Below are 21,936 nucleotides of genomic sequence, written 5' to 3' on the forward strand. Positions count from 1 at the left end.
CTTATATTGTAACATTATCAACTGAATGATAACAAAGTTTGTTTGTTAGTTTGTTTATTTGTTTGAGGTTTTTTGTTTTTTTTTGGGGGGGGGGGGGGGGTAATTAAGATTTACTGGGGAAAAAAAACATTTTAAAGGAGAAAAATAATCCACTCTTTGAAATTGTGAGGCATTTATTTTTTCATTTAGTTTTTATTTCATTTTCAGTTCTGGACATGACAGCATGACCGCATGTACAATACAACACTGAACGAAGAGGTTTCTAGAGTAATTTCAACACATAAACACACTTTGCAAACTTTCCAAGCTATTAACATTTCCCAGTCCCTCCTCTCCTGCTTCCAGTTGAACATGTTTCTGTTAAAAGGGGACCTATTACTCTTACCAATCTTTTTTTGTTATCCTCATGCACAGATATAGCTTTGCATTGTCCAAGCTAGATTGTAGGGCATTTTATCTCATGTTTCTTTATGCTCCCTCCTTTCCCAGTTTCCTCTGATTGACCAGCTTTCAGAAGCCTGCAAAGGGGCATCCAGTGCCTTGTAAACATCCTTCTTGTTCCTTTTGGGCATCAGCTGCCAATTTTTTTTAATATAAATTATTCATTTTCTCTTCAGCTTACAGCTTGAGCATTCTGCTTTCAGCGATTAATTTTATGTATGTTTGCCTAAGTATTTGATCCTTTGCTATACATGAACAACAAGCATTAATACATTACACATATGACATAAAGTAAGGCAAAGAATAACAGGTCCCCTTTCATTCTTAGCAGGTAGGTAAACTTCTGTATTGAACAACTATCTCCGACCATCTCATACCTTTGTTTCCCTGAAGGATCAGCTTTACATTATAGCATTCTTGCTAGCTATTAGCAAGGTTTTCACCAAACATTTGTGCTTTCTCTCTCTTTTTCACCTTCTTAACAGCTGGTTATATATTACACATGTAAAGCTTTAGTTTAGTTAAACATGAGAATGGTTGACCTCTAAGGTGCCGCAAAGCCTCTAAAACTGCTGCTGAGTCGCTACAGTAGTTGCTTTTGATTTGGTGAGTTTAAGAAGAAACTAGCTAAATATTCCCAACTAAACTGTTGCACTTTGTGCTGCAGAGATTTCAGGCAGATTCACATTTTCTGATATGCGCTTACCACCAGGCCTCAAACAAGCAGAATAAGTGGATGAACAGTCCTCACCTCTTTCATTAAAGCTCTCACATTAGTAAGTATATGAAGAGATATGGATTTTTGGGCCATTTATTGTACACGTTGAGGTTTTTAATTACATAGAAAAATTAAAAACTTGTGTTCCTTTCTCCTTTCTGTAGTATAAGAAAGTGTAGTGGGGGGAAACATTTACCCAGTTTACCCAAAACAGCACAATAATTAATTAACCTCCTAGGACCTGGTGTCCACATATGTGGACATCACATTTTTTTGTTGTCTAGACCAAAATATAAAATTTTGCTCTACAAGGGCCTGATATCCACTTACGAGGACGTTAGACTGCCACTGTTCTATCAAAATTTAAAGCGAATGTGCTCGTATGTGGATCTCATTTTTCTCAGAAACAAAAATCAGGCAAAAAAAAATCTTAATCTTAATAATTCTTTGTTTTTACATTCATCAGGTCCCAATGAGCCCAAATAGCAAAGAGAAAATATAAATGCATGCCATGAAAAAGTTCGGGTCTTAGGAGGTTAATGATCAATTATGTCATCCAAAAAACAATATTATACTTCATTTCCATTAAAACTTTTACTTGTGGCCAAATACAGGGAGTGCAGAATTATTAGGCAAATTAGTATTTTGTCCACTTCATCCTCTTCATGCATGTTGTCTTACTCCAGGCTGTATAGGCTCAAAAGCCTACTACCAATTAAGCATATTAGGTGATGTGCATCTCTGTAATGAGAAGGGGTGTGGTCTAATGACATCAACACCCTATATCAGGTGTGCATAATTATTAGGCAACGTCCTTTCCTTTGGCAAAATGGGTCAAAAGAAGGACTTGACAGGCTCAGAAAAGTCAAAAATAATGAGATATCTTGCAGAGGGATGCAGCAGTCTCAAAATTTCAAAGCTTCTGAAGCGTGATCATCGAACAATCAAGCGTTTCAATCAAAATAGTCAACAGGGTCGCAAGAAGCGTGTGGAAAAACCAAGGCGCCAAATAACTGCCCATGAACTGAGAAAAGTCAAGCGTGCAGCTGCCAAGATGCCACTTGCCACCAGTTTGGCCATATTTCAGAGCTGCAACATCACTGGAGTGCCCAAAAGCACAAGGTGTGCAATACTCAGAGACATGGCCAAGGTAAGAAAGGCTGAAAGACGACCACCACTGAACAAGACACACAAGCTGAAACGTCAAGACTGGGCCAAGAAATATCTCAAGACTGATTTTTCTAAGGTTTCATGGACTGATGAAATGAGAGTGAGTCTTGATGGGCCAGATGGATGGGCCCGTGGCTGGTAAAGGGCAGAGAGCTCCAGTCCGACTCAGACGCCAGCAAGGTGGAGGTGGAGTACTGGTTTGGGCTGGTATCATCAAAGATGAGCTTGTGGGGCCTTTTCGGGTTGAGGATGGAGTCAAGCTCAACTCCCAGTCCTACTGCCAGTTTCTGGAAGACACCTTCTTCAAGCAGTGGTACAGGAAGAAGTCTGCATCCTTCAAGAAAAACATGATTTTCATGCAGGACAATGCTCCATCACACGCGTCCAAGTACTCCACAGCGTGGCTGGCAAGAAAGGGTATAAAAGAAGAAAAACTAATGACATGGCCACCTTGTTCACCTGATCTGAACCCCATTGAGAACCTGTGGTCCATCATCAAATGTGAGATTTACAAGGAGGGAAAACAGTACACCTCTCTGAACAGTGTCTGGGAGGCTGTGGTTGCTGCTGCACGCAATGTTGATGGTGAACAGATCAAAACACTGACAGAATCCATGGATGGCAGGCTTTTGAGTGTCCTTGCAAAGAAAGGTGGCTATATTGGTCGCTGATTTGTTTTTGTTTTGTTTTTGAATGTCAGAAATGTATATTTGTGTATGTGGAGATGTTATATTGGTTTCACTGGTAAAAATAAATAATTGAGATGGGTATATATTTGTTTTTTGTTAAGTTGCCTAATAATTATGCACAGTAATAGTCACCTGCACACACAGATATCCCCCTAAAATAGCTAAAACTAAAAACAAACTAAACACTACTTCCAAGAACATTCAGCTTTGATATTAATGAGTTTTTTTGGGTTCATTGAGAACATGGTTGTTGTTCAATAATAAAATTATTCCTCAAAAATACAACTTGCCTAATAATTCTGCACTCCCTGCATGGTAGTACTCATTCAAAAGCCATAATATCAAGTGGGAAAATGGTCATAAATAAATAGGCTAGTGATTAATTAGCATTAATATTAATGATAAGATCAATGATTAATGAATATAAAAATAAAATAATAGTAATAATAATACTGGCACCAGAAAAAGATGCCCTGAATGACTGAAGATGAACAAAAATGGAACCGAAATCCTTCCATTCGCAGTAGGTTAGCCGGTCTTCATTATTTAGCAGTCTCCATCAAAACGTTCACCTTAAATAAACTTAAAGACAGAATAATATGTACACAGAATTTATATTTTCAACATAGTTTTCCCACTAAAATGTCCGTCCCAGCTAGCGAACAAACAAAGCCACACAAAGAGCACAGGCACTTGATGTTCTTTTCAGGATGCAACAAAGCAGATGCTGCTAGTTAAACTGGAGTAAAAGGATGTCACCAAAAAGAAACAGTATTTTCTCCACTTCACATTCTGCAACCATGCACGAAGAATTTAAAGAAGACCTTTGAAAAAGACCTCTAAGCAAGGGCATGGATATTACTCAGCACATGACTCACACCATAATAAGATGAAGAGTGACAAACAGAAGATTAAAAAAAAAAAACAGGGAAAAAATAAAACAGATGGCACATACACTGTAACCACAGCCACTGATGCGACCACCCGGCCCTCCTCGAGGCTTAGCAGGTGCCGGTGGTGCTTACAGTGGTGTAGCTGAACTTGGACATTGAGGTCGCCATCGATGTGCCCATGGAGGTGGCGTTGATGCCGTCTTCCCCACCTTCCCTCCCACTGCACCAACAGCATTTGCGGCACAGACGGTTGCGACTGCAGCAGGCAAAAGTGGACAGCAGAGCCTTGCGAAAACGTGTGTTCATGAAGCAGTAAATGATGGGGTTGACACAGGCCGACGTGTAGGACAGGAGGTGGATGAAAGAGATGGGTGCTCCTGAGAGGGCTTTGGTGACAGACTTCATGTCAAAGGCTTTCCAGGTATTGACTGTGAACAAGGGCATCCAGCAGATGAAGAAGAGTGCTACGATCACCATCAGCATGCGGATGACGCGCCTCTTAGCCTGCAGCTTAGCCTCGGAGGTGTTGCTGCGGGCGCGCTCAGTCTTGACCTGCACGGTGCTAGATGAGGCAGAGAGGGTGGGAAGCTCCACAGAAGAGGAGGGCTTTTTGGATACCTGGATGTAGCAGCCATCATCATCGTCATTCGGCCCTGTCAAAGGTCTGTCTACACCATTTTTCTGGCCTGTAGAAGTACAGGGGGAAAGCGTAAGTTTGAGTCACCTTAAATCACGTGTCATTAACAGAAACAGGTGACACATGATTACAATACATTTTGGCTTCCTGCAGCTGACACAGCTGCAGACAGTTAGAAACACCCCACCTTCCCTCACTAACAACTGAAGTGGTTAAATTTCATAACACTGAGCAAACCCTTTAGGAGGAATTTCAGGGGTCGATAAATCTCCCGTTTGAACAACATTTAAGTATTAAACAGTTATCATAAATGCTATCCTGGCCAGCACACGTTAACATTAGCTGTTTAGCTATACCGATATTTTGACACATAGCTTCAGTATGTCCAGAGTTTGGAGAACTAATTTCACTATTTGTTTATTAGTAGGTTCTAAAAATATATTCTACCTCATGATCTTTAACGAAATAATCATCAAAATCAAAGTAATTTGTAAAATGAATAAAATTGTGGCTAGGATAGGCTCCACCCCTCCCTGCAACCCTGAATTGAATAAGTGGAAGAAAATGGATGGATGGATGGATGGATGGATGGATGGATGGATGAATGGATGGATGGATGGATGGATGGATGAAATAACATTTCTAAACTTAATCTTAAATACTTATTTTGTTAAATCTTACCCTCAAACACTCTCCGTATGTATAACCCATGTGAACAAGAACTAGTCAACGGCGGGGATGAAGAACTCCCTTTTAACAGGAAGAGATGTCAGGCAGAAACCAGGCTTTCCTCTGATCTTAATCATGGATTAGCAGGTGTGTTTGGGTTTACTTCACATGCAGTTCTTGGGTGTAACGTTTCCAAAGTTAAGCATTAATGACATTAGATTTCTCAGTAGTGTAACAATATAACAAATTGCTTGGAGCACTTTAGCCTTCATTTCTGTTTGTTCACACTTCTACAGTGGAAACAATGTGGCAATGGCTTTGAAAGGTTCATTTCCATTCTTACACGCTTTCATCTTTTTAGAACACCTGAATGAAACACATTTAAACAAAATGACTGTGATGCCAACCAAAATGTAAAACCTGATTTGCAACGCACCGTCTGCTAGTGTCTGAAAATTGCATAATTATCCTGTAGCTTAAAATAACCCTAACCCAACTCTAAATGATTCAACTCCATGTGGAATTCCATGCAAGGATGGAAGTTTATTTTGCTACGATCTATTTTCTAATTTTATTTCAGTAATAAATTACCATCACTACTGAATTCTGTTTCACATGTTCCCCACCTTGATGAATCACACTCAAGACTGGACTCCATGGAAACTGGTGCTGCTGATACACACAGTTATAGCAGCAGTTATAATTGACCTAAAGTGACCGTATTTCAGCTATATCAGATATATTTTTTTCTGTTTCTGTTTAAATGGAGAATATCAGCCGCAAGACAACAACCCGAGTGGTTCCAAGGACAGTGGAGTATATTTTTGGATGGAACAGGTGCAGAACCTCCAGGTAGCAACAAAATATGTCATTCTCTGCTTGAGGCAGATTACACAAATGTCCCTTTGTATATGTGTAGAAATATTTATTTGCTGCTGTTGCCTGGAAATGACAGTGTGCTATCTAAGTGCATAACAATAAAACTCAAGTAGGCACATGTTTATTTTCACAATAGCATATGTCTTATATTTACTAGCCATTTATAGTCGGGGAACATTTACTGGCCCTTCTGATTGTTTCCTGCCTTCCACATGTAATTTATGGCAGCCCCATTTGGGTCTGGAGAAAGTGATTTTTCATCTTCACTACAAGTTAAATCAATGCAAACAACAATCCTTTCACAATTGGATTAAATGTATAATGGATCTCACCAGTTGCCTCCTTGCTCTGGCCCAGCTCAAACTGAATGCCCCGGTAGAGCTCTCTGGAGATCAGACCATAGGCTATACTCATCACCACTCCCGGGATAAAGAACAGAATGAGCAGCAGCAGCACGTACCTGAAAACAGCCAGAATGGAATAAAAGGGGTGTAAAAATCACAGATTTGCAACTAAATCAGTCCTCAAAGCTGAAGAAATCCAGCTGAAAAATTTGCTTGTGAGCGTAACTGTTTTTCTCTTTGCCTCTGTATTGCCATGCACATCCAGGAGATGGGCTAAAGGCCCTACAGATGCTCCTCCCAACAGTTATCTTTACCCCCTTTGCTTCTTAGCAAAATGTACTGCAGCATCTCAGGTTAGTTCTGCAGCTCCTCTCTGCAGACCATGACCCCCCTCAGCACCCTGCAGTGTAACCCGCCTTTACACTCTGTTTTTCTTTGAGCTGTTTACCTCTGGTGATACTCTTGATGCTGCAGCGTTTGTATATATCACCAGTAGTGGGGTTTTTTTGGGTTTTTTTGCCGCAGCCTTATTGGAAGACCAGAACAACAGTATGAAGTTTTAACTTACTTACTGTACATGAAGACCAACTGGCATAATAATTACTACAAATTCTTTCCTTAAACACCTTTTTGAGATGCATGACACAACAGGGCTTTGCACCATGCTTTTTCCAGTGTCAATATCCCAACATATGTAGATTAGAAGATCATAGTGTAGAAAGTACTGTTTTTGTTTTGTCATCAATCAGTACAAGTTTGAGGATCTTAAGACATGTCTGAAAAACACTGGAAAAATACAATCCTTAGTTTGATAAGTTGGCGCTGAAGAATCCTGTCCATGCAGGACTATGTCATCTGCATAAAAATGTATTTTATATGTTTAGTTTTGCTTTACTTAGAAAAATGTTTGCTAATAAAAAGACTATGATCACCTCTCACCCAGTAAAAACTTGTTCAAAAGACAAATTTCTCAGTTTCTCAACATTTTCTACAGGTAAAAGGCAAAAATATCAAATATTACAAGTTATAAAACTATCCATCCATTCTTACGGCCATGGGTGGTGTCTAAAACATTGCCAACCACTATACTGCCAGGTATAAAATATAGTACATTTGAGTTAAATCTTTTTGGTAGCTGTCTTTTTTTGTAGCTTCAGCACTGTGAAAAGATATTTGCCTGCTTCTTTATTTCTTAGTTTTTTGCACATTAGCCACACTAAAATATAAATCATTTCCAAAGCATCTCAATCTGATTTGACTCCGACTTTGACAAGGCCACTCCAAAACCTTCATTTTGTTTTTCAAACCATTCACACCATTGCTGATGTATTTCAGATCATTGACCCACTGTATAAGTGGGTGCACAAGTGCACTTGAGCTTCAGGGCATGAACTGATGGCTCGGTATTCTCCTTCAGGAGAATCATTTATATCATTGTCTGATAGAGAGCACAAATCATGGTTCCATCAATTATAACTAATTTGTATCAAGTCCTGAAGGAAGAAAGCAGCCCCGGCCCACTAGCACACTGCCACCACCATGTCTGACTGTTGGTGTGAGTTTTATGCCAAATGATGCATACGTCCCAAAAAGCTCATTTTTGGTTCTGCTCAATTTTTGTCTCACCAGTCCACAGAGTATCCCAGATGTTTTTTCCCCTCAAAGATGTGATTGAGTTCTTTTCAGTCAGCTGTGTTTTTCTTCTTAGAACCCTCCCATGAATGCCATTTTTGCTCAGATTCTTTCGTATTATTGAATCATGACCCTAACTAAGGCAAGTGAGGCATGTAGTTCTCTGGATGTTGTTCTGAGTTCTTTTGTGACCTCCTGGATAAGTCATCAGCGTGGAGTTGGAGTAATTTTGGTAGGGTGACGACTCCTGGGAAGGTTAACACTGTTTGAATTGTTTTCACTTTTTGGATTAAAGCTCTGACTGTGGTTCACAGGACTTAGAAATGGCTCAACAAAGCCTTAGAGATGTCTTTCCCTTTCCTCACTAGATATCAGTGGCGTGCTTTTCAGTTGTTTCTTTAGATTATGGCATGATGTGTTGCTTTTTGACATTTTTAGCCTATTTCGCTTTGTCAGACAGGTCCTGTTTAAATAGAAATCGGGCCTGGGTGAGGCTAGTGAAACTGAATCTCATCTCTCAGGTTTCAAAAAAATAGTGGATAATAGCAGTTAATTTATGACTTAAACAGGAAGTTAATTACTTTACCACCTCGGATCAGTTTGGTTTGGATAGTTTTTTTTTTCCTTAATAAATGAAATCATAATTTAAAAACTGAATTTTGTATTTACTCAGGCTATGTTTGTCTAGAATTTAAATTTATTTGATGATCTGAAACATTTAAATGTGATAAAAGGCTGCAACTACTTTTTCACACTGTTTCAACTACCATATTCAAACAACAACATATACATAATTCGGGGTTAAATTGAGCACAGTGCCACAGTGGTTTGCCTCACAGCAACAAGAGTTCAATTCCACTCTCCGGCCGGGGCTTCCTCCCACAGTCCAAAGACATGCAGTTAGTGGGGATAAGTTTATTGGAAACTCCAAATTGCCCATAGATGTGAATGTGAGTGTGAATGGTTGTCTGTGTGTTAGCCCTGGATACGCGGCAGAGCCTGTTCTGAGAGGTACTGTAGCTGTAAAGATGAGATCCAACCTGTAGATACTATAAGGATAAAAGGTAGAATTTAGTGAGTGAATCTAATCAGCACCAAACTGTCTAGTACAGTATTATCACAAAATGAGTTTAGACCTACTTCAATTTGTTCTGCAAAACATTTCACAAAAACATAATTCAGCAGCACAGCATGCATAGATTCAATATCTGACTTAAAAACTTTAAAACGAATTAGAACAATGGATTTGGTGTGCAGTCCTAACTTTTGAAAATAACCTCTCATCTTCCTCTCCTGTGCGCAACACTAAGAGTGGGAAACTCAACATTCGCTAGCAGGCACGCTGTGCAACAAACTGCACCGACACAGTTTGTGTGTTTGGTCATGTTTGTCAAGCTGTTTGAAAAGTTCCAGTGGAAAGGACTTGGCACCTAAAAAAAATCCATTTATGCTTGCTTGTCTTCAGTAGCTCCTATCTGGATGCTGAGTATCATAGCATGACTTAAACGTTGTTTTTTTTACATCTGCACCATAAACGCATCACTGGGAAGAGAAGGCCAAATGAATGCACTGAAGATGTAAGCAGCCCGTGGGCTAACAATATTTTCTTATTACTGTGCAAGTGTTTCCATACCGCCGCGGGAAGCAACAAGAGTCTGCAGCACAAGTAAGAACTGGTCCATTTGACAGTCATTCGCATTATTAACCTGTCTACAAGATTCTATTGCTCACTAATTGAAGGGGCCAGAATGCCATTCTGGATCATTTCAGCCCAGTTTAACACTTGTTTATAATTGCAATGGGATTAAAAAGTCCCAAACACACTTATGTCTCAATCATGTCTAATACTCAGTACCCCAGAACTGCTAAACACAAACTAGCTGGAAAGCTGTCTTAAGTGAAGGGTAAAGTGACCTTAAACAGCTTGAATCAGACCGTTGATGAGTCGAATGAAAATTAGATAAATAAGCTACTAATGCTGTCCAGGTAGAAGCGTGTAGTTGTAAATGAGCATTTAGTACACATCAGCTGTTTGCTGCAGTTAGATAACTTGGTCATTTGAGATCAATAGCAAGAATCTCCACTCAAACCACTGAATAACGCCAATGATTTTAATTGTGTTCCACTTTAAACCAATGTGCGAGAGTTAAATATTAGAACTTTCTGTGTGGCTCTTATGCTGCTGATAAAAAAGGCTGTAAACTATTAAACCCAGAGTGTCCGGTTTGTATGTAAATGTGCACATAACATTTACAAATACAGTTAAAAGATTATCTAATTATTGGGGATGTTTTCAACTGATTTAGACTGGGTACACGAATGTTTTCTATTCACAGACGACAAAGAATACCAATCCCAGCTTTCTGCAGTGCTTAGATTGGTGGCACATCAAAGAAAAAGTTATGAACTGAGTGTAGAGCAAAAAAAAGAAAAAAGCAGAGCAAAATGTTGACAGAGGAATTTCTGAGTAGTGCAAAAAGGTTCAAAGGGCTTAGAGCCTCTGTCAGCTCTGTCACAGTATCTGACGGAAACCCCTCCGCACATATTCTGTGGAAGTCCTTCGACGCTCTGGAGCTTTGTTTGAAAGCTGCTGAGTTTTCCCACCTGGGACTGGAAAACCAGAGACTGTATTAGTGAATCGAATGAACGAATGTGTGTATTAGAGAGAGAGGAGAAGGTGGCGTGTACAAGTAAAGCAAAACACGAGCACGCACAAGCAAGGTAATAAATAAATGGACCGGCGCTGAGTAGATGCAGCCAGATCTCCCATTTGATTGGTAGTAATGAGAGAATGCTCTTCTTAACTGCCGGTGTCTGCGGTGCATCAGTCAGCACATAAAAGCGACAGCACACAGGAAGAGGCCATGTTTCATTCATTGTCTGATATTCTAATGTCTGCTTGGGCAACTCTCTGAACTCAGCACTTCTCATTAAAAATAAAAAAATAAATAAAGGCGTCTATCAGCTGGCAGTTTAATACTGTGGAAAATCTGTTAGACAAAAGCTGTGTGGAAGTGACCACGCGGGAGTGTGGAAACAGCATTTAAAAACAGCAGTAGTGGATCTGCGCTTGTTTTGCCTCAAAGGGAAAACCCAGATGGGTAGAGCTGAAGCAGAGGGAAAAAAACATGTTGAATATTCATAGCTACCTCTTTTCCCACATCACCTGAAAGCAACATGATTATCAAGCAGGAAAGATGCGTTTGGCTCGCATTAATCATCAAAGAAAATGATGGTGCATATGTCATAAATTTCTTTTGCACTTTTAATTTCCAGTCCTGTTCAGTCAGAGCTGGAAAGCACTAACTCAGCTAATAGTGCACCTGCTGGAGGGTCGCCACAAAGCAGGAGGCTCTTTTTTTTAATGTAAAAGGCTTTATTATTCAGACCAGAAAGTAAATGAGCAAAGCATAGCAGTGTTCAGAAAATAAAACACTGATTGGATTAAGTCAGACTACAGGTGTCACTCGCCTCTGTCAGTGCGCCACAGGGCAGCTGTGGCTACAATGTAGCTTGCTATCACCAGTGTGTGAATGTGTGTGTGAATGGGTGAATGACTGAATGTAGTGTAAAGCACTTTGGGGTCCTTAGGAACTAAGTAAAGCGCTATACAAATGCAGGCCATTTACCGTTTACAGGTGTTCACGGCGCCAAAAACTTGAAGGTTATCAGAAACGAACACGTGTAACAGCAGCAAGTAGTCGAGTCAAAAGTTCTCCAACTAAACTAAACAACCGACTCTATAAAGGAAGATTCTAACCTACATGTTTCAGGGTTCAACTTTTTATTTGCTCTGCGTGGCGTTTTGAAACCAAAAACTCTGATGTTATAATGACAATAACCGAGGCAATTCAATATTAATAGAAACCATTTTCCTAAAATGTAACTGCAGGTCACTCTGGTGACCCGTGTGCCCTATCTCTTGCCTAATGACAGCTGGGAAAGGTTTCAAGCAGTTGAGGAATTGGTTGGATGGTTTGATGGATGGAGGTCATAATAACAGCTTGCATTAATGACTCATTCAGTTGGATTCCAGGGAAGGAAATTAAAGGCAATTTTTAAAAAAAACAAAACAGATAAACTGTAGAGTTATTTGGGCCAATAGACCCTGGCAGTAAATCCTAAAACAGATTTACAATGAAACAAAGAGCCCTTTTGAAATGTTTAAATGTTGCATTTACAATGCAGCACACAGTCATAAATGATCAAGGATTGTCAAGCTAATTTAATATTTGTGAATGATGCAAAATATAGTTTAAAAGCAAACATTTTCCCTCAAACGCATTCTCGCCCATGTAGGCCAATGTGATCAGTGAGCTGACGCTTTAGACTGGCCTTACCCCAGAATGCTGAAGTCCTGAAGTCCCAGATTTTTACTCATAACATGGCGTACGGATTTTCTTCACCATCAGTTACAGTGAAATATGCTGTGTTAGGCAAAAGACACCTGCTGCAGACAGATTATCTACAGGCACAGCACCGATGATGAGGCTGATGATGATTACTGTTTTGAGTGCATGAATCCTTTCAAGTAAGCACACAATATTTAGTCATATAGCACTTCACAGACAAGAGTCAAAGAGTGCTTTACAGTTTGCAGTGTTTTAAAGGTTAGAGTCACTAAAAATGTCTGGTATCATTACCATCTTGAGGGTTGTTTTTGGCAGTTTTCCCTTTGGGAATATTCTTCAAAAATACTTAGCATATCTCACGGCTCTTTATTTTTGCCCATTTATATACTATAATCGAACCCACAGAGGCTAATGCTCCAGAAAACTTAACAAGCCAAATTTATTGCTTTTTAATTAGCACAACAGTTTTCAGTTGTGCAATCATGATCAATTTGGTCTTTCACGTGATCAAATAGCATTAGGGAACCCAATGTGTCACTGAAAAAAAGGAGTGATGGCTGTTTCTAGGCCTACACAGATTAAACCATTTAGTCATTAAACCATTAATGATTTTATAATGATTGATTACATCTGTCTGTTTTCTTAGCCACTCACTCAATCCAGGGTTGTTGGGGGTGGCTGGAGCGTGTCCCAGCTGTCTCTGGGCAAGACCCAGGGTATGTCCCAGTCAGGTTGCTAGTCCATCACAGGGCCAACACAGACACAAAGAAACCATTACAGCTGATGTAGCAGTTACATGGATGTCTTTGGATTGTGGGAGGAAGCACACGGAGAAAACCCATGGAAGCGCAGGGAGAGCATGGACGCTCCACACAGAAAGGCCCGGCCAGCTGGCAGATTCAAACCCTTGCTCTGAGGCAACAGTGCGAACAACTGTTCCACTGTGTCATAATCATTATTTTCCATTCACAACAATTTTGGTCAATTTAATTTTAAATTAGAGAAAAAAAATATGCTTTTCTTTCAAAAATGAGGACATCTGAGAATGATCCCAAGCTTTCCAGCAGTAGTTTATGTTAAGATCAAAAGGGGGCTCTTCAAAACTCTTCAAATGGCTACAAAGGATATTTGTTCAGCTTTATTTATATCTCAGATTTTAGTTGGACGATAAGGTCGAGAACTTAATACATCTTCAAATTGTCTCTAAGGTTGTGGATTTTAGCTGTATGGTTATGCATCTGAAAACTACTAAAACAAACAAAAAGAAGAATTAACAAATTAATTGCAAGAGTCATCTTTAAATAAAATTGTAAAATCCAGCTATGCTTTGCTTTATTAAGTCTGAGATAGAAGCAGAGATTGTACATAAAAAGAAATCCACCATAGTTTCACTGAGTAGGAAGTCCCATGGTGAAGCCTCCAGCAGAATTTATGGTACCACATTAGTCTATGTAGTTTTTGGCTCCCAGAGTGATGCCTGTGTGCAGAACTTAATCTGCCATTGATAATGTTTTGCGTTGGTAGAATGCTAACTGGTTGAAGAAGTGCTTGAACAGGAAAGGGAGTGACAGCGCACACCTTCATGAGGAAGAAGTGCAAAATGATAATAACGATCAACATATTACACTGGCTATAGTGAAGAGCTGTCATTATTATTAATACAGTTTCACGATAGAGAAAATCTGTTCTTTCGTGACTTTTATTCTGGCTGCGGCAAGAGCTAAATTGAAAGGCCAACAACAGAACAACAAGTTTTTTTGCAGTTGCATTGAATGTTAGATAGAAAGCACTTAGGCATAGAAAAGAGTGCCTTTATGAATAACATGCTTTGAGTGCTCTAGTAGAGTAGAAAAGTAATGTAATGTGAGAACCAGTCCATTTACCAATCACCTAAGTCACCTACAGATAGCTATTAAAAGGAATGCAGATGTGCAACACTAACATAGGCTTCTGTTTTAGACCCAAATCTTGCACTCGTTTATCTACTGAAAATCAGAGCTCTGATCTGAATAGTTGATCAGCTGTAATTTAGATACGATTTAGATGTATTTTAGGTCTAAATAAAGGTCCAACGCTGATAATGAAAAATCGACAGAGTCAAAGACACTCCATTCATAATGTTAGAACCATACAGTTTCCTTTTTAATGCAAAATGTTATCTGCTCAGATCAAAACGTGGAGTGAATAATGAATAAGATTAGTCATCGTTTCAGAGTACTTTTTGCAACTTTGTCAGTGAACATGATGTGTAAGTGCAAATATATACTTTGCTTGACTTTGACTTTTAACCACTTTATGGCTCTTTTATGGATCTCAACCTAAAAATGGCTGCTTCGGTGATTAGGTGTCCATTTCATCTAGCGAAAGCTAGATTGTGTTATCTCTTAGGAAGCTTTAACCCCTGACAAGGAATTAAAAGTTGAAATGCGCTTGTACTCTGTGACATGGAAACTTTTGACATCTGAGTCTTGATTGTCTTCTCCTTCCTCCTCCACCTCCTCACTGAACAGGCTAATTAACTGCTCTCCCACTGCCTCATCTTTCTCAGTGAAGCTTAAGAGCTTGATAGACAGTCAGAGAAAAGAGAATTCGTCAGTGTTCCACCACAAAAGGCTGTCAAAAAGAGAGAAAAAGAGATGTACAAGTTCTGGCCATGTTCATCTTCTTCTTCACTTTAATTGCACCATCGTACAGAATCCAAAGTTTTCACAGACAGATCTATAAAAATCCCTGAGTAGTATATCCCAAGAGGATTTAACGTGTCTTCTCTGAGGTGGTATCCATCTATTTGGGGGAGCTTTTGAACAAGAAAGCTGGTTTTACTGGCCTTTAGAGAGCTATAGATGAATAGATGAATTTCCTAACGTGGAGCAATCCAGACTGTAACGGCAATAATCGGTTCTCTCTTGACCTTCTCATAAGATTTGCTCTTCCCTCTTTCTAAGCAAAGAGTAGGGAAAGAAGAAATTATTGCATTAATTTAAAAAGACAGTGAAATGATCACACTGAGGGTAGACACATTATCTGCAGAATATTTGTGTAATAATGTAGTTATTTCCTTTTTTTCCTAGTGCCTCCATTTATTGGTATACGTTTTCTGCATAATCCATCATACAAAATGTAATCAAATGGAAAAGTCTCTTTTTAAAACTTGTTTTATCAGCTTTAATCTTTCAACTTTATGCATCAAGCAAAAATTTAATTATATGCAACATTCTCTGACTTGAATAAATTAGTTTAACATTTAAACCTATTTTCTGCACATTCCAGCACATAAAATAAAATGTTTTTTGTGTTTACACTTACTCTTTCAAATAGATGCAAGTAAAACACAGCAGAAAATAAATAAAGTCAAAGACTCAGCGGTCCTGTTGCTCTATTTTCACCTGTAAAGCAGGACTGCGGTAGGCGGAGGTTTACCCTGGTGCAGGTGTGCCGCGGTCAGTTGAAGAATCCACGAGTTTCTTTGTGAATTTCCCATTATGTCATAGTGCACTCGGTGCTTGCTTGGAAGTTTAGGGGTTATTTTCGCAGTAAAAAGAAGTTTTCTTCCCACGCACGATGGACGCTAATGTTTTTGTCACTTTTTATGGAATCAAACTCAAAGTAAGGTCAGTACTTCCACGCTTTAAACGCTGCACGCTCATACTCTCTCCCACAATCGATATATGATCCACTGTTGATCTGCACACAGCTGTTGTCACTAACGGCGCACTCACTTACGTCACTGTCGTGAGACATTCTCGCAAAAAAATCACGGTTTTAGTAATCTAATACGGTTCTGCCCAAATAGCAAAATCACATTAAATTAATGTTGTTTTTTTCATCCAAATCATCATTATGGTCAAGATTGAAATCTCAATGCTAAATAAATATCAAATCAAAGTTAAAATATTGATGAAACCTGACAGTGTAATAGTAATGCCATAGGAAAAATATTGATTCAAAGTTGTCCTGTTATAATTAGCTACTGAAAAGACTTTGATCTATAGTTGACCAGATTATACTGACAGGAGATGGATTTGTAGTTGACAGGAAAATTGTATTGAAATGTCATCAATTTATAGTCGAAAACTTGATTCCCAAAAAGTTGATTCTGCTTATCTGGACGCAGCGTTTTCAGTAAAAGAAACTTTTAGTTACTTCTTCTTGGTCACAAATGACATAATTCCACTTAATGTAAGTGAGAATCCAAGAATTTCCACACTTTTGGAAGCAAAGCCATGGAAACTGTATTCCATTTCCATTGCATTCATATTTTACTCACTTATCCCTGTCAAGGTTGTGAAGACATCACACCAAATAATTGTAATGCATGTGAAGTCTTGCTTTTCACAGACGCTGGCAAGAGTTTATCTATTGAGAATGGTAGATATTATTGCTTTAAAATAGCTGGCAGTCATCATTTCCAAACTAGTCATCCAGCCCACACAGATATTTTTTTCTTTACATAAAGATATGTCTGATAAACTGATTACAGACCATGCTTTTTTTCACCTATCTTTTATATTTCTTTCTCTGGCGGCAAATAGTTTAACATAACATGTTAATAAGCACTTACCAGGCCTGCTCAGATTGTGGATTGGGCCAGTCCAAGCGGCACATGCGGCCCACAGTACCATTATGCCTTGGGAAAGACTTGAGAGTGCTAAACACCGGATAGGGCACCATGATTAACAATGACACCACCCAGGTAGCAGCGATGACGCGATAGGCGTGAGATCGGGTCTGCCATGCACGGGATTTCAGTGGGTTACAGATGGCACTGTATCTTTCGATAGCAATGGCCACCAGGCTGAAGGTGGAGATGCTGACGGAGACTCCTGGAAGAGAAAATAAATGAGACTAAGAAAACATTTGCAAAGCCAGTCGACTCACTTCTTATACACAAAGAGACACATTGTTGCAAAATTTACATTCTACGTTCGTACTTCTCAATAGATAAATCATTTGGTTATCCTTCAGTTTGGACTCTCCACAAGGTTCTCCGGGTGCCACCCTGAGATACCGAAAAACATCTGAACTGAACTAAAAGCATAAAGTGAAAAAGAAGGCAGACATATTTGTTCATTCATTTGACTGAAAACATGCTTTACTCCTGACTTTTAAGTGGCACACCTGGCAAAATCGCTCTACATCATGTTAAAATTGCATTTAACATTTTGTATTGTGCTGCTTAATTGGATCCCCTGTGTCCACAAGAGGAAAACATGAGAAAGAGAATATTACCTGAATTATTTTTATGACATAACCCATCCCCTTGGAATATCTCACAAAATGTGCCATCACTTTTACTCAGTATAACAAATATCAACCTGTTGACAAGAAACATGTCTATGTACTAATGGCACATTTTGGAAATAGAGCAGTACTAAGCACATACATTTAAGTCTAATATTTGCTCATCTTTTAGTTAACACTAACAAACAAATTGTTTGTTTAAACATGTCATAAGCAGCCGTGACTATTTACAGAGGAGAAAAGTATGTGAAAGAACACACCCTTGCAATACAAGAGCCTCCTAGTTCAAAGTCAAATAAATGTCAGGCTGCTCCATCAACAGTAGCAATGTGGCCCTGTTTTCTCTGGACCAAAACTGACTGATGGCAACAGTTCAGCCACAGATCCAACAGGATACTTTTCAATGCTGTAACTAAGTGCCAAACATCGCCCAGATTAGGTTTAAAGTCTCTGCTATCTGGATATCAGTCAGACTAGAAAGCCAATTTAACTTGTGGGCTTTAAGCACCCTTTTAGAAATGTGAATGCACTATGCACTAAAGACGTGAAGCATACAGAGCATAATTTATGTGATAACAATGTTACCAGTGATGCCATCTTCACTGCCTGGAGAGTGACATCGCTACCCAGACTGCATTCCAATGTAAGCAAGAACTTTAGCTTAGGAATGAAAGGACCTTTACAAGTCTAACAGGTTTTTGGTATGAGTTTTAAATAGCTGGTGTTAAAATCCAGGTTATGGTCACATTTTGTTTTAGACACATGGGAAACAGCAAAAAAGGCTAAAGGATGTTACATTTCAATTAAGTCTTGTAACGAGTGAAAATCAGCTAAACTCAAACTTTACCACAAAGCCTAACCCAGGTCACCAGAGACCTGGGGCCCGTTCTTCGTACCTCGCTAAGTAGGTTAGCCGGATTAGATTGTTGACGATTTCGCGTGATCCTGGATCAGTCGGTTCCCCGAAGCTCATCCGGGACTTGCTGTCATAGCAACAGAGCCGTAAGCGTAAACCTGCTCGGGAGCAGGTTTACTTTATGTAAACAGGATTAGATCGCGGCCACGCAGGTATGTCCGCTTCATTTATACGAAAGCAACAGCGATATTTTTCCACTGTTTCACCATAAATAAATATTATCAATGTAACTAAAGATAATGCAGCACTTGATCCTTTTATTGATGTCACACAGATACATACAGGTCATTTCCTAAAAAAGGGAAATGTACTATTAACATTCTATTACATGTATGTGATTATTACAGATGTAATTCATATTTCAGAGTAGTAATTGTAAATTACTTCGTGTAATCAAGATGAGAGACCACGGCTATAAAAGCGAAGGTGGATTTGGGAAGCCTGTCGCAGCCATGTCCTGTCCGTATACGCGACCAACCCATTGCGGAAGGTGCAAGATTGATAAGGAGAGTCCTCAGAATTCAGCGTATATTGCGGGACAGACAGGATCCTTTAGCTCAGCGCGACAGTGTGCTCATAGAGAGATATCGATATTCCCGTGAGGGTATTATTTACTTAACCAACTTGTTGACGAGGGGGTGCAGGACCACCACCTGTCTTTTTTTCCTCTGCCCTTTTCTTGGTTGCTGTTATGAACAAACTAACAGAGTATTACAGGCCAGTATTACCTTGCCAAGAGACGCAAAGCAATGTAAGAGATAAATATTACCATTCTGTAGAATACTCCTGTATTCCACTTTTACTTGTTCCCATGTTCTTGTGGGTCCTGTTGTGGCTCTAATGTGAAAGGGGATATAATATAACATATTATAATATAATATAATGCCATATGATATTGGACAATATAGTGTCATATGATAGATCTACCCTACCGCCTACTGGTGTTGGCCAGAGGGGCCGATGGCGCGATATGGCAGCCTGGCTACAACCGTAGCTGCCTCCACCAGTGTGTGAATGTGGGAGTGAATGAATAGTGGTATCGTAAAGCGCTTTGGGTGCCTTGGAAAGCGCTATATAAACCCAATCCATTATTATTATTATTATTAAATTACCTACGAGTTTGATTTGTCAGCAACTTTCTGCCAGCCCTCTCTCCTTGCTTTTGCAGCCTTTGCAGTGTTCTCTTGCGTTTTAATTAAACTCTGAAACTCCTGAAATCCCTCACTCATGAGTTCTTGCTCTGCTGCCGGAAAATACCGAGCACGCCCCTTGGACATTTTCGCCGACCAATCAGCGGGTTGCCGATCAATGTTTCTACTATCGATGCGTAGCCCCTTTTACGACACCCAGTGATGTCACATTCCTGCGTCCAGCTGTAGTAATCGTCAACAGCAGGTGTGTTCGGGGAACCGGATTAGCGAGCTCACGGTTAGCGCGATGATTTGATCTTGGATGTGTCATTTGATCTTGGATGTAGTAAGCGACGTACGAAGAACGGGCCCCTGGTGGATGTTTAGAGTTTACAATTCATTTCAACTTTATTTATACAATGCCTAATCACAACAACAGTTGCCTCAAGGTGCCTTAAATTGTAAGGTAGACCCTATAACACAACAAAGAAAGGGAGGCGACCCCCACGTGGGGGTGGGAGGGAGGCCTCCCATATTCAACGTGCTTGGACATAATGAGTTTGTTGTTGTTGTTGTGTGTATGTGTGGCTGGCAGCTGAAAAGCTGCAACTGGGGAAAAAAAGTGTGTCAAAAGTGTGAACTATGTGGTCGGGTCCATCCTTACTCCCACAGACACAAACCAAGGCCAAGTTGAATTTGCAATAATCAGCTGAGGGGGAATGAAATAATTTGTTGTGTGTCTGTGCTCGAATTGTGAGTCCAGATGAGGCAAAAAGCACACGCACATACCTGTGTGTCACAAGCAGGAATAAATTCCCTGCGCTGAACCTCTGTTGCTATGAGAGGCAGCAACCTCAATCCTCCATTTCTTTGTCACGCAGCATATTAATCCCCATTCATTGTTCCTCCAGGACGGAAGAACATATCCTGCCTAAACCAGGGCTTTACGTTATCACTCATGGGAGGAAGTCATTCTGCATTCTCCTGTGAGCACGGTGCAACTCAATTTACAGGAACAATACTAAGCTTTTGAGTGGTGGTCAGAAACTGTTTCCCTTCATCCTTTGGTGCAGGCTTTTCCTGCAAACCTGTGATTAAAAAAACCAAAACTGTGTTCCTTTCTATTGTGATAAGCTTTTCTATCTTATCAAAGGTAAAAGATTAAGGATGTAAGTATATATTGAGTGAAAAACGCAAGGATTGAAACCCCCAGAGAAAAAAAAAGGGGAAACAGCAAGGATAGTTGGTGTTGGATTTGATGTGGATCTGATGGGAGCAGGGAGGAGCTGTATCTTATTCCTGCGCCACCAGAACAAAGGAGCTGACTGGCAAAGATATTCAACAACAAAGAGAACATCAGCTGCACAAAAAGACGTCTGAATGCCTTTTCTGTTCCATGAGCTGTAGAAAAAACAGTATTTCAGTTCTTTGCAAGACGGGTAACCTTTTGATTGCTGCTTCACTTGCATGAAACCTGAAGGGATAACAAAGCTGCCCCTTGATAATCAGGCAATCATTAGTCCAACCAAATCAGTAAACCCAGTGCAGTAAAAAGTATTTTCCCCTCCTTGATTTCCTAGTTTCTTGGTATATTTGTCAGATCATCAAACAAATTTTAACTCTAGACAAAGATATTCTGAGTAAGTACAAAATGCATTTTTTAAATATTATTGTAGGGTCTTTGCCTAACAGTATAAAGCACCTTGAGTTGACTGTTGCTGTGTGAAAAAGTACTTGCCTTCTAAACCTAATAGCTAGTTTTGCCACCCTTTACCGCAATAACTGCAACATGAGTCCTTCACATCGTTGTGGAGGAATTTTGGCCCACTCATCTTTGCAGAAGTCGAGCATTAAAGGCCAGTTGAAGGCCGTGGAGAAGCATAAGTCCGGTCTTTGACTTGGCCTTGGACAGAAACCTTCCAAACCATCCAGCTTTTGTCTCGTCAATCCACAGAACAATTTCCCGAAAGTTGTAGGGATCATTAAGGTTTTGTCTTTTTTCTTGTGTTCTTTTAAGTCAGCAGTGGTTTTCTCCTTAGAACCCTCCCATGGATGCCCAGTCTGCCCACTTTCCTTCTTATTGTTGAATCATGAACACTGAGCTTAATTACAGTCAGAATCAGAATACTTCATTACTTACTTCAGGGCCAAAGGTATAAGATAAAGCGGATATTTGAAAGAATACTCATCATGCAAAGCTCCTCTAGCAAAATGTAATCTTCCTT

The 21,936-nt window shown here is 39.7% G+C and overlaps 1 protein-coding gene across 1 annotated transcript in view; it reads right to left on the minus strand.

Annotated features, from left to right (window-relative positions):
- Nucleotides 1–205: 205 nt before the first annotated feature.
- LOC147302301 (cholecystokinin receptor-like) overlaps nt 206–21,936 on the minus strand; it is a 67,118-nt gene continuing 45,387 nt past the window's right edge. Inside the window, exons 3-5 of the mRNA XM_086283749.1 lie at nt 16,986–17,247; nt 6,429–6,556; nt 206–4,597 (exon numbers count right to left, since the gene is read on the minus strand). Coding sequence (XP_086139875.1) covers nt 4,020–4,597; nt 6,429–6,556; nt 16,986–17,247 — 968 coding nt within the window. The 3' untranslated portion in view covers nt 206–4,019. The remainder of the gene's footprint in view (nt 4,598–6,428; nt 6,557–16,985; nt 17,248–21,936) is intronic.

Source organism: Aulonocara sp. 'chitande type north' Nkhata Bay, linkage group LG23, assembly GCF_057382095.1.
Source record: "Aulonocara sp. 'chitande type north' Nkhata Bay isolate Kocher_YH1m ecotype deep benthic linkage group LG23, A_spYH_male_GT1.1, whole genome shotgun sequence".
Classification (NCBI taxonomy): Eukaryota; Metazoa; Chordata; class Actinopteri; order Cichliformes; family Cichlidae; genus Aulonocara; species Aulonocara sp. 'chitande type north' Nkhata Bay.